Source organism: Drosophila innubila, chromosome X (genome assembly GCF_004354385.1).
Source record: "Drosophila innubila isolate TH190305 chromosome X, UK_Dinn_1.0, whole genome shotgun sequence".
Lineage (NCBI taxonomy): Eukaryota > Metazoa > Arthropoda > Insecta > Diptera > Drosophilidae > Drosophila > Drosophila innubila.
The window spans coordinates 9,896,268-9,910,113 of record NC_047626.1 but is presented as its reverse complement, the minus strand read 5'-3'; the positions used below and the strand labels follow the sequence as shown (position 1 = coordinate 9,910,113).

At 36.3% G+C, this 13,846-nt stretch overlaps 2 protein-coding genes across 2 annotated transcripts; both read right to left on the bottom strand.

Annotated features, from left to right (window-relative positions):
- Positions 1 to 649: 649 nt before the first annotated feature.
- On the bottom strand, positions 650 to 1,522 carry LOC117785964 (proteasome subunit alpha type-2-like). The gene has a single exon (XM_034624260.1). The coding sequence runs from the start codon at positions 1,520 to 1,522 to the stop codon at positions 650 to 652; it is 873 nt and encodes a 290-aa protein (XP_034480151.1).
- Positions 1,523 to 11,188: 9,666 nt separating this feature from the next.
- LOC117785834 (ubiquitin-conjugating enzyme E2-16 kDa-like) lies at positions 11,189 to 11,791 on the bottom strand. Its single transcript, XM_034624087.1, has one exon. The coding sequence runs from the start codon at positions 11,789 to 11,791 to the stop codon at positions 11,189 to 11,191; it is 603 nt and encodes a 200-aa protein (XP_034479978.1).
- Between the last annotated feature and the right edge of the window lie 2,055 nt (positions 11,792 to 13,846).

Below are 13,846 nucleotides of genomic sequence, written 5' to 3'. Positions count from 1 at the left end.
AACAGATCGCTCGGTGAGATGAAAACTCATTTCTAGTTATGCTCTGAAAGCAAACCGAGAAACTCCAAAGAGAAGCAATAATTTATTGTGCGATAAGCAGCAGTGCAATGAAAGAAGCACGAGAAGCAACAGCTAAAATTGTTAAGCCACGTTCAGACAACAAAATAATTGGTGTTGTAAAATACTGGCAGAGTTTCATTAAAAAAATGCGATATTTACAATTCATAATAAAAATTAAATAGGCATTTAAAAGTTGTGTAAAATTATTTTTAAAAAAATGCTGTTATCTATAACACGGTTCTTATCTCAAAAAAAAACACAAATAGGGGTGATTTATAATGAATTTATCGGTAAAAATTAGATTGGGGACTCACTTGGTTTACTTTCAAAAACATGTTTGAAATTTTCATACAAAATTAAGTTTTGCATGGTTGTATTGTACAATTTGTCACTACTTTGTCCGTTTACCAACACTACTTTTGTAAGCGAATTTGGGTAAGTACCTAATTTTGACGCGCCCGATTTATAGCCGCTTTCCAACACTATATATATAACGGAAGATATTTACCCTCCTTGTAAATATGTATTTGTTCAAAATAGATTTACAAAAACTAGAAGATATAATTAGGATTTAATGATTTGAATGCTATCAAGGAATCTCTCTCAAGTGCGCCAATAAGAGGCCGACTTCGAAGTCTTTCAGAATTTTGAAGCCGTTAGCATCGGAAATGCCAACGGCCATTTGATGAGCACCTATTGAATTATTACCACAGGACAACTTGAGGGTCTGGAGGGCCAGACAAATGGCAGATTCCAAGACAATCTCTTCAGAGTACTGTCTTTCCAGATAAGCATTAGCCGCCTCAGCATTGCGACCAATTGCAACGGCCTTGAGGGGCTCAAAGCAACCGGTACAGGTCATCTTATAGAGATGGGCACGATCTCTACGCCAGCCGGCAATTAGAAGTGAAATACCAAAAGGTCGCACAGCACTAGACTGTGTATATTGCTGTATATTGGCACCTAGCTCTTGCAGTAATACTTCCAGTGGTATTGTGTCATCTTCAGCCACCATATAACCCGTTGCTATCTTCGTAGCCAGCCTAGTCAGCTGTCGAAAGTCAGCTTCAATACCGGAATAGACCATGCCAAGGCATTCGTTTAGTTTTGCCATTTTCAATATGCTATGACTTTCAATCAGGCTATTGATTAGTTTCTTCTCGCTTGCAATGACGACGCCATTCTGCGCTATAATTCCCACAGATGGTTCTCCATTGGATGCACATATATTGGCATAATCCACTTGCAGGATCCTTCCTGTTCCACTAAAGGATGTCTGTTCCTCTTGATCTTCATCAGGTACTTGAAAACCCATTCTCTCATCAGTGTCACTACTCTCTGCTTCTGTGTTATTTTCTTCTTCGTCACTACTGTCTTCTTCTTCAGTACTCTGTTCTTCTTCTTCAGTACTCTGTTCTTCTTCAGTACTCTCTTCTTCTTCTTTACCTGAACCACTACTCATTGTACAAAATGTTTAGAATTTGTTGAATGTGAATTGTGTCGTCGATATAACGTATTTTTCGTCTGAATTCTGATCGATTCTCTGTTGTACTTTATGAGTTCTAATTATTGAGCCTACTATAAAAATCAATTTTGAATAATAACTGCTTTATAAACTAAATTTCAGCCTCGTAGCACCCTAAGTTCCAGAGATATGACGCTGAACCACTATCGAACCGGCTCAATGAATGAAAATTGCCCTACTTTATGCAGTCGATTGTAAATTCAAATTATGATATGCAATTGGACAAGTGCACTTGATTAGAGCTCAATTTGCCAACGAACTTTTAGGCGAATCCTACAAGTGATTTAAAGTGGAAACCTTCATTCCCGGAATTGACCCTTGTTTGTGATCTTTTTCAAAACAACATTAAAAGGGGTGAGAAAGGGATGGCTCGTCAGTTGACGTTTTTGTCGAGGGCGTCGCTCTGTTTGTCTGTTGATGAAGACATTAATTTGATGCAAATCGCGTCAACCGAACACAATCGAAGTGCTAATTGCGCTTCTTTCAATGCTTCAATGCCCCATACCCCACCCTACAGTTGGTTCTAACAAAACGTTGGCCAATCAGCACTCACTCCACAGTGCTGTAAATGACAGCAACAGTAGCAGTAGCAATGGCAACATCATCATCATCATCATCAGCATCGTTATTATTATTATCAACGTCATGAGCGAGGCAGGTGTGGCAAAGGTACAGCCAGAGTAAGGGGCAAAAGCTGCAGTTCTGGTTCACTTCATTATGTATGCGCGACACAGACAATGGGCCACTGATGGACGTGCTGCAATTGCAACAGCCGTGGAGAGGTGCAGGGAGGGGTCGTCCCCTGTCTACCGCAAACACAGACAAGGCCCTTGCCCCCCCCACTACACTGGAAAAAACCGAAACCCTTGCCCGAATCTGAATCTGAATCTGAGCTGCGACTTGGAGTCGCCCTCAATGAATAAAATGTTTTGTAAATCTGAAACGCTTGTCTGTGGCATGTGTGCATGCATGCCACACACGCACACACACACACACATTCGTATGTATGGTATGTGTGTGTGTGTTTGTGTGTGTGCTTGTGCAACACCTTGCTGTGGAGTCAAATAGCGTAGCTTGTGGCGTCAGTTTATCTATTTGGCCGCCTGACCAGCTTGTTAAGTTTTTGTTGCAACACGCTCTCTCTCTGCTCCCCTTCTAACTTCATCCCCTTCCACCTTCCCTTACGCTTAGGTAGCTCTCATCTAACCGCAAATCGAACCCCAGCTAGAGTGAAAATGAATGCCTTCAGCTTTAGAGAGGATAACTACTGGAGGCACCACAGCAGCACCTGTGTCCAACCGGCAGTTCATCATCAAAAGACGTACTGCCTCGGGTTTTGAGTTTCATCCGAAAGTTGCTGTGTGCTTGTGTGTGTATTTTGGACTCCTTTGCTCCTTTCGGCAAAAGCCATTCGCACGCCTGTAATTTAATGTGGCCATCATGGTCATCTGGTCATGTGGCAATGTGGCAATGTGCCCATAAACGCCCATTTGTGCACTCATTTATCTGGACGGGCACCGAGAGCGGGCCAAACTGCAGATTGGATTTGTTAACGCAATTTTGCGCTTATACAACATTATTTTAATGCAAGTATTCTCCTGGTCCTGCATTAGGCTGGACCTTAATCAAACAAATCTGTTTGCCACAAGCTCAAATTAACAATGTCTACAAATCAAGGATGCAAACCGGTTCTGGGCCAAACCCTCGAAGTTATTTACCCTGCGGTCCCGAACCTAAACCGAACCACTTTAACTAATAAAAGGTTCGTTTCGAAAATATAAAATAATTACAAAAATTTTATGCTTTTCTAAATTACTCAACTATTTGAGAATTCGCAAAAAAAAGTCATATCAATTAAATATATATTTTTTATCGAAATTATTATCGAAAAAGTCAAGAAAAACTTCAAGCGATAAAAATTTTTTTTTTTTTTTGTATTAAATTGAAAAAAGGCTTAAATCCAAACTTTGTGTTCAGGGGATACATAATCCGTTTTCCGAATAATTACATAAATTTTATGCTTTTCTTATAATACTCAACTATTTGAGATTTCGGAAAAAATAAGTCGTATAAAATAAATTTGTATTATTATCAAAATTCTAAATTTTTTTAGTTCAAAATTTAATTGGCTTAAAAAGTCAAGAAAAAATTCAAACGATAAAATTTTTTTTTTTATTAAATTAAAACAAGGCTCAAATCCAAACTTTTGTTTCAAGGGGTGCACAATCCGGTTTCCGAACCGAGCCTTAGTCTTTAACAACAATTTTTGTAGTTTGCAGCCTTGCTACAAAAATCATTTCTGAATCGTCCTTTTTTTTTTGTCAATTACGCTTATTCAAAGAGCTTTATGTTTAGGCTAAGAAATTTACTTTAAAATCATTATTAAGTTCCATATAAATTGTCTTCGAAAAAACTGAAAAGCTCCTAAAAACTGCTGAATTCTTTAATTTTTTTCTGATTTTCAATTTAAATTTAATTCGAAATTTAATCTTCTAAAAAACTGAAAAGCTCTTAAACACTGTTGAATTCTTTGATTTTTTTCTGATTTTCAATTTAAATTCAATTCGAAATTTAATCTTCTAAAAAACTGAAAAGCTCCTAAAAACTGCTGAATTGTTTGAATTTTTTTCCGATTTTCAATTTAAATTTAATTCGAATGCCTTTCCACATTAAAAGCTATAGCTTTACGTTCAGATTTGCAGCAACTTTTGCTATAATATAAATCACAAACTTTGTGCCTAGTAAACTTTATTGTTTTAATGATATTACAAATCAGATCCAGCCTAAATCATTGCCGCATAATTTATATGCAATATTTTATGCATTCTTATATAATAGATTTAAGTGCACACACATTAAGGACGTTAGGAGGCCATTATGAAAGCGCGACTCTATTTCGTTATATTCATTTTATTTTATATTCTTCTCTCGTGTTTTTCTCTTTTTTTTTTATCATTTTATAAGCTTTATGCATATGGAGGTGAGGGTGTATGTATCAAAGGGAAAACAAAACAAAATTGTTGACCCTAAGTGCCAAAGGACTTTAATGCGTATTCGAATTTAACGGGCTAAATGTGGCGAAATGTGTTCATAAAGGACCCTCAGCGATTTACGAGCTGTATTCGAGTAATGGCAATGGGGGGCGGGGGCAGAGAGCCTGTTGTAGGGTGGGGTAACTCATTAAGTTCATGTACTGTCTACTGGCGGGCCATCAAAGTCGATTACCTAGAAAATGCCCCAAAATGCCACAATGTCAATCGATTAAGTTGCATGGGGCACAGCCGGAAAACCGGCAGCCAGACAAACAGTCTACACAGTGAGGCAGTGAGGCATGGTCGGAGTCAGGAGTCAGGACCCTACAAGTGGTACGGCTCTGGACTTTGGACTTTGGACTCTGGCTCATCGGTTCATTGTCAAATTACATTAGCATCCAGTTTGGTCGAAGCGTCTGTGTTTTGACAGCTGCTTTTGCTTATTGACATACGCTTCTTGGTATTCAACTCTACACACACACACACCAAACACACACACACACACTCCTACACACATACGTAGACAGTCTACACGCACATGTAATCACAATGCAATGTTATGGTCAGAGCTATGACAGCTTCAGTAGAGTACTTAGCCATGTTCCTTTTACTGCCACGCCTATAGCACACACACACACACACATACATTCTCTCTCTCTCTCTCACTCACTCCCTCCCTTTCCTTCTTGCTTGCCCTCATAAACGGCATGTTTAGGAGCCAATGAGCTGCGTTTTTATGGCACATAGAGTGTGTGTCAAAGTTAATTTTCGGCACAGTCTTTATGAAGTGTACACACACACTCTGTTGTGTGTGTATGTGTGTGTAGGCAGCTGTTGAGTGAGAGTGCTTGTGGCAATATGACAATGTGCCACACTGACAACATTAACTGTTATCCAAGTTTCTTTACTAATTGCAAACTCGATCGAAAATTCAATTCAAAATTTGAAAAAACCTGAGCTGCACTAATTTTAAGTTTGATTTTTTAGGATAATTGACACTAAAGTTGCCTAAAATTTTATGGAACATTGTGGAAAGCTATAAATTCAATTAACTTTAAAGCGCAAATGTCAGATGTCTAGCTTTTTATCATATAATCAAATATTTTATCAAATTATATGGTGATTGGATTTTCAATCTTTGCATTCAATATTCTCGGAAATTAACTTGATATTGCTTATTCAAAAATATTAAATAAAATGAAAATAAATTGGAATGAAACATCACAGTTAATTACATGATTTTTTTGAAATGTTGTCTTTGATTTTCTAAATCTTTTATCAAATTTATCATATTATATCGTGATTGGATTTTCAATCTTTGAATTCAATATTCTCGGAAATTAACTTGATATTGCTCATTCAAAAATATTAAATAAAATTAAAATAAATTGGATTGAATTATCACAGTTAATTACATGGTTTTTTTTAGAAATGTTGTCTTTGATTTTCTAAATCTTTTATCTACATTTGTCATCATATATAATTTTATGCATCATAGTTTTAATATGTTCTGTTTTTTCTCGACTTGAATCGACTTTTAAGTTGTGTGCAAGTTTTTAAGTTAATTTTGATGTTCTCGTTAAGCTCAACTAACTTTATCATAATCCTTACAAGAGTTGGCTGCATATTTGAATAGGTGAAAAAGAGGGAAGAGTTGAGTTGGGAGCAACAACGAGCACAGGCAATCCTAGAAGTGAACGGTTGCAGCTATTAAATGTAGCCGGAGTCAAAAGAAGCCGCATAAAATGAGCCACAAAAGGGAGGGAAAAGGTATTTCTATCGTGGCTGGACAATGTCCTGAACCTGTTGTTACTATTATTCCAATTGTTATGCCCTTGTGTCACCATCATCAATGAGAACTTTTGCGAGCTGAACGAGCTCACGTTTGTGCCGTGTTCCAATAATAAAAATCACTTTTATTGCTCAATATATTCTAATTACGGTAATTCGCCACATAAACGTAACAAACTTGACTAATTTCCAAAGGCAACGGCCTGGCCACGACTTTTTCCTGACCAGGAAAACTATCGTAACCGAAAGACCCCTTTTCCTCCCCCCCAGTCATACTGTGCTCCTCCCCTTTTCGTGGTGTTAATTCATGGAGTGCGCTTCCTTGATAAAGTGTAATTATTCTATGAATATCGAAAAAGTGTGTACCTTGTGGTTAAGCAAAGAAAAGAGCAAAGAAAGTATGAAGTGGGGATAGCAAAGAGGGGGTGGGAAAGGCTGCAAAGGGTGGGCTGTAAAGGTGGCAACTTCAACAACGACAAATGGCAACCCGTAAGGCACGAACTCAACTAACGGTCTATGTGATTTTATGGTAATTTGATTGTAATGAAAACTAATAGCAATTGATTGTACGACGTGTACAAATGTCCAGTCTCGGAGACCCGGAAACTCGTAGACTCACTGACTTGAGACTGACTTGGACCCTTTCGCCATGTACATTGTGCACTACCTTAGCCATTGTCTTAACTTGTCGTGTTCTGTGCCATCTGAATCCGTTACCCCCTTCATCTATGACATCCTGTCGTCGTTGGGCTTCTCAGCAAAAGTTCTTGACCCTCACAATCATAAGCTCAGCACAACAGCAACAGCAACAACAACAACAACAAACAATCACAACATCAACAACAACAATCGTAACAGCAAATGGAATATGTCGATGTCTGCGTAAACATCCAACTGACACCTGATAATGGGTATAGATTGTTTTATCAGTCGTGCAGTGAAAATTCCTTACTTCCTTCCCATCGCTTCCAGCTCAAAGCTCCCTCTTTTATACTTCCCCTCTCATTTACATACTTTTACCTTTAAAAATGTATTCATGTTGCCTAAGAAATCAAAAACTTTCATTATGTTGCTTTGCTATAATAATATTTTTAAGGCTAAGGTTATAATTATAAAGCAGTTTTGATTTTAATTGAAAATAATTGAACAAAATATAAAGAATAATACATAGCTTAATTATTTTAATATGTAATTAATATTAATATTAATTTTTTCGATGTACTACATAAATCTCTGGATCTATTAATGGTTATTTATATTATTTGTATTCTTTCTACAGTGAGTGTCAAAAATATGTTGCCCAACAAAGCAAGTGTCTTAGGTTGAATAACTATAGTTGAATTATCATCCACGAGTCGATCCCACAAAGTAGCATTGTTGAGCGTGTCGAGTTTATTCGAATAGTAGATACCCTGCACCCACTTAGCTGACTGCATATCAAATGTACTTACACTTGTTTTCACTTGTTACATTTTGACTAACTCGGGTATATTAAACTAAGTGAAACTTGAAGTATTTTCCCAATAGATCTAGGATTTGATTAAGATTTCACTTTTATTCAACTTTTTATTTCGTAATTTGTATAAAACAACACTTTAAATTTGATTCTGAGACCTTTCATTTTTCTGTAAAAAATCATGTCAAATCGGACAAAAATTTGGACTTGTAAAGTGAATAGGTCAAAGATTCGACCAACTTTAAACTTTCATAACTTTGTCATATCTGGACCGATTTTCAATCGGGGTGTCATTTTGAACTTGGTTTGGCCTCTTTATTCATTCTGCATTCAAATTTTATTAGTTTTGTAAAAAAAATTATTTTCCTCTAGATCATGGGTTCGATGCTAAGGGTCCCCCCTTTGAAATTTTGAAAAATGAAAATTTTAAATCTCAAGTTTTCACTTTTAATCAACTCCTTATATTGTTATTAGTATAAAACAACACTTTAAATTTGATTCTGAGACCTTTAATTTTTCTGTAAAAAATCATGTCAAATCGGACAAAAATTTGGACTTGTAAAGTGACTAGGTCAAAGGCTCGATCAACTTCAAACTTTCATAACTTTGTCTAACCTGGACCGATTTTCAAGCGGAATGTCATTTTGATCTTGATTTGGTCGCCAAATTCATTTTGCATTCAAATTTTATTAATTTGGTAAAAAAAATTATTTTCCTGTAGATCATGTGTTCGATGCTAAGGGTCCCCCCTTTGAAATTTTGAAAATTGAAATTTTTAAATCTCAAGTTTTCACTTTTAATCGACTCCTTATATCGTAATTAGTATAAAACAACACTTTAAATTTAATTCTGAGACTTTTCATTTTTCTGTAAAAAATCATATCAATTCGGACAAAAATTTTGACTTGTAAAGTTGCTTAGTCAAAGGCTCGATCAACTTCAAACTTTCATAACTTTGTCTAACCTGAACCGATTTTCAAGCGGAATGTCATTTCAATCTTGGTTTGGCCTCCAAATTCATTCTGCATTCAAATTAATTTATTTTTGTAAAAAAAATTATTTTGCTCTAGATCATGGGTTCGATGCTAAGGGTCCCCCCTTTGAAATTTTGAAAATTGAAAATTTTAAATCTCAAGTTTTCACTTTTAATCGACTCCTTATATCGTAATTAGTATAAAACAACACTTTAAATTTGATTCTGAGACCTTTCATTTTTCTGTAAAAAATCATGTCAAATCGGACAAAAATTTTGACTTGTAAAGTGGCTAGGTCAAAGGCTCGACTAACTTTAAACTTTCATAACTTTGTCTAACCTGGACCGATTTTCAAGCGGAATGTCATTTCGATCTTGGTTTGGCCTCCAAATTCATTCTGCATTCAAATTAATTTATTTTTGTAAAAAAAATTATTTTGCTCTAGATCATGGGTTCGATGCTAAGGGTCCCCCCTTTGAAATTTTGAAAATTGAAAATTTTAAATCTCAAGTTTTCACTTTTAATCGACTCCTTATATCGTAATTAATATAAAACAACACTTTAAATTTGATTCTGAGAACTTTAATTTTTCTGTAAAAAATCATGTTGAATCGGACAAAAATTTTGACTTGTAAAGTGGCTAGGTCAAAGACTCGACTAACTTCAAACTTTCATACCTTTGTAAAAACTAAACCGATCTTGAAGCGGAATATCATTTTGATCATGGTTTGGCCTCTTAGTTCATTCTGCGTTTAAATGTATGCAATGGTTGTATTTTTTTAAAATTTCATCTTTTTAATCTCAAAATATTGTGCCATAATAAGTATAAAACAGCGCTTGACCAGTATACAATTTTCTTATTACAGGGTATTTTGAACTGATTGCAGCTGGTTTGAAAGTGTCCAGGAATGCAGCTAGTGCATCATCTACAAGGATATGTGGCAAGTGCATTTGTTAGTTGAATGAACAACAAGAGCTTTACAAGGAAAGCGACGCCAAAATCCGAGTTCATTGCGAGTTGCATGCAACGTTTTGGGTCAAGCAGCTGTTTGCAGTCCATTCGGTTCCCAGATACAGAAAGAGAGAGCCCAAATGATGGCCACATGCTATATGCCACATGCCACATGCAACAAACAACAGGAAATACATAGAAATGTATATATAATAGATATATACAATATAGAAACTTACTTAGTTATAAGATCAACGCACGCGACTATCTGTTATGTGTTGCAATCCAGCACTAGGAGGGGAAGGGATAAGTGGGAAAGCAACTTAAAGACATGGCTCTTTAAGGGTCAGCAGATGAAATGATGTTGCCCCCTAGACGACGATGCTGCATGCAAATTGGAAAGCAACAACCAAACTCGTCCTTCAACGGGTTTTGTGCTGGGAGGAGTGTGAGGGAAAAGTTGAAACATTTTTGCTTGATTAAGTTTCGAGATGAATATCAATATACAATACAGAATACAATAAACAATATATACGCAGATACATATACATATATATAAGAGAATAGAAGATATAAGATACAAGATACAAGTGTGGCAATATGTGCGAGCATTTTCATTATTGTCTGGGGCCAACTGATTTATGCCATTCAATTGGCTTTTCAGGCAGACAAACTGCCCGGGAAATGAGGCCAATGAATCAGTGTGGCCAATTTGGAATACAAATGCCAGGAAAAAACCTTCCATCTCCTACCCTGCCCACGATTCACAACTTTACAGGCAAACACAGAGAATAAAAGTTAAATGTTAAAGTTTTCCCCATCAAAGCCATTGAGTTGGCCTTGACTTAGAGCTCGGCTAGTACTGGATTGTTTGCCTAAGAAAAAGTTACAGCAGCATATTCAATGCTTATTTTATATTTAGGTTTATTAGCTGTCGTTGTCCTTTGGTATTTTCCTCTTTGGAGGCTCTATTTCAACAGCTTATTGAAATTTATTTAACACTCATCAAACAAAAAAATAAAAATTTCCCTAAAATTTCTAACATGATTAAGCGTCTATTTTACACTCAAATATATATTAATTATAAGTTTTTCTCTCTATTCTCAAATTTTATAATTGCATTTAAAACGGATTGAATACGTTTTTTTCTTGATACGTTTAAACAAGACTAATTATGCTTATTTTTTGCTGAAATTGTAAACATCCTTGGGAATAGAATCTTTGTTGTCTCTATTCAGATTAATTAGAACTGTGGAAGAAGTTCTGAAGGCTTCAAGTTGAAGCTGTCTTTATAGATTTAAAAAAAAAAAAAAAATCAAATTTCAGTTGTGGAATGTAATAGTTGTAAGAAATGTATTTTCAATCCAAATGGATTTTTCTTTTTTTCAAATAGCTTCCTTAGAGTGCACGTGAACTCAACGTATCCACTGGCAGCTCGTCCTCTTCATCCTCTTCATCATCTTCCTCCTCGGTCTCATCCTCTGCCGTATCATATAGATATTCAAAGCTGAAACGTTGACATACGATCAACCACCGTGGCAAGGTCATATTCGATGCACCCGCATATCTCCGAGTCCAATTGATGGCATTGCTAGTGTAGAGACCACGATTGTCCCGATAGAGGGCAGCCATCATCTCATCGCAGGGATCATCGGCATTCGGTTGACGCATCAGGTCACGCACGGCATCGATAATTGTGGCGACCGTGACACGAGCAGTCCATTTGGTGGTCAATAGATCCCAGCAGATGTAACCATCCAAATCGATGTTACAATGATAGATTTTCGTTGTGAAGTTCACACGTGGCGGTATAAATGGATAATACTTGTTGAACTGCAGCCTCAGCGAGAATACTCCCAAATAATAGGACGTACCCCTCTCACCCAAAATGGCCGCCTCCCATTGCATCAGATCTCCGCTAACGGGCCACGCACACCAATCAACCGGATGCAGTCGAATTAATTCATGGAGTTCCTTACATAAGCGATTCTTCGCGTCCATCTTGCATCCACGTTTCTCTCCTCTCTTCTCTCTCCTTTCTCGTTACTCGTCACTCGCTCTCTTTCTTATACGCCTGTCCGCTCAGCTTTGCGCGAATTTCTCAACAATCCAAACACTGTTGATTTTCTGCAGTCAATAGTCACCAGTTCCACAATTGATTCAATTTAATTATTATTATTATTTTAGGTTTGCAACTAGAGAAAATTAATTCATAAGTAGCATCTATCTATTGTTGATTTATCAAATTTTATTTCTTTTATAATCAGAATTTAATTTCTTTGCCTACTTCGATTTGAACATCTTCATTTGACATCAAGTTTGTGCTTCTCTAAGTTCATGATGCAATAATACAAGGTAGCGACTATGGCACAATTATACAAGGTAACGATTTCTCAGATGGCGCTCTCAATTTTTGGTGTCTTAAATAGTTCAGTTTGTAAGCAGACTAGTAAGCTATGTTTTATTTATTTATTTTTTTTTAACTATATTAATTAAATTAATCATTTAATACAAGCACTTACAATTTGTAATTAATTTTGTATTAGAACAATAAATGACGGCCTTAAATATATTTGCTAATTCAACCATCGATAAAGAATAAATGAAGCTAGTAAATCGATAACAAGTAACAGTTACTGCTATCGAAATGTCAGCACTAATTTGGGTTTCTCAACCGAGTTACATTAGTGTTGAACAAAACGGCAAGTGGAACTGTTGACAAAGCGGCAATTCGAGCATGGGAAATCGTTTAGGAAGAGACGGCTGTATTCGGTTGAAAGATGAGGATGCTGATGCCGGCAAGGCGATAATGCATCCACCGTCGTTCAATCGATTTGCGCCTGTACAGTGGTTCGCCGATATTGAGGATTATTTCGAGGAGTTTCACATCTGCAGCGATGCGGCCAAATGCGAAGTGCTCATCGATGAATTGGATTGGGAAATCATTCAGCTCATCGATTATGTTCAGCTCTGCAGCACCCTAAACTCAGCCTCCGATCAGCGTTATGAGACCCTCAAGGGAATCGTATTACACACCCTGTACTCCAATCAATTGTAGAGCCGGAGAAGGGCCCCAACTATTGCCCTGCCACAAAGGGCGTGTGTTTAGCTTATTTTTTTAATCGTCTCTAATTATCTCTTTCTTTCTCTATATTCTTCTGTCTGTCTGTCTGTCTCTTATTCTCTTTTGCGCTCTTGACTTGTTCAAAATTATTTAAAAATACACAACGAAATATTTAGAGAAATGCGAGGGCGCGTGCCTATAAAAGCTACAAAAGCTTTTATTTTGGTTAGACTCTTAACAACATTTATTGATCGGCTAACAGTTACTCTATGAGAATATGTGAATGACTTTAGTGCTTAATATTCTAATAAAACATTTAGAATACTACTTGTAAGAAAACAATGTTAAAAACGATGTTAAAATATAATTTTGTTTAAATATTATGAGCATTTTCAGTGCAATTTCAAGAATTAACAGCAAAACAGGAAAGTTACAGATTTTTAAAGGGTTCGAAACCAGTTATTTTTTAAACTATAGTATTAGTTTTGTGATAGGTCGTCGACTCTAACATCTGAGCCACGGGACCACACACACAACAAATTATATTTGATTTGTACAATAAATCATCATAATCATATAAGAAACCCTAGCTCATAAATTTTTAAATATTATTTCTTAAGACTGATAAAAAACAAATGCATAAAAAATAGTTGTATTAATGGATATATACTATAGAGTATGCTTATACCTGGATACAAAAAGCTTTGGGAAATATCTGTCACTTTCTCACTCTCTCTCTCTCTCTTGTGTTCCTTCTTCTTCAGTGCGCGCGATCTCGGAAATTGCTCACTTACTTCAATTGTATTTGAATGCTTAAAGAAACGTGTATAATAAAATATTAATGTAAATACCACATGATATTTGTCTTAAAACTCGGATGTGCAAAGTTACAGGAGAGTACAGATTCCCTGAGAGGGAGAGTGAGAGTGAGAGAGAGTGAGAGTGAGAGCGCCTTACAGATACACACAGTTAGCCAGAGATGGACGTACTGA

Coding starts and splice junctions, on each gene's coding strand:
- LOC117785964 (XM_034624260.1), bottom strand. CDS start 1,522: ATGAGTAGTGGTTCAGGTAAAGAAGAAGAAGAGAGTACTGAAGAAGAA.
- LOC117785834 (XM_034624087.1), bottom strand. CDS start 11,791: ATGGACGCGAAGAATCGCTTATGTAAGGAACTCCATGAATTAATTCGA.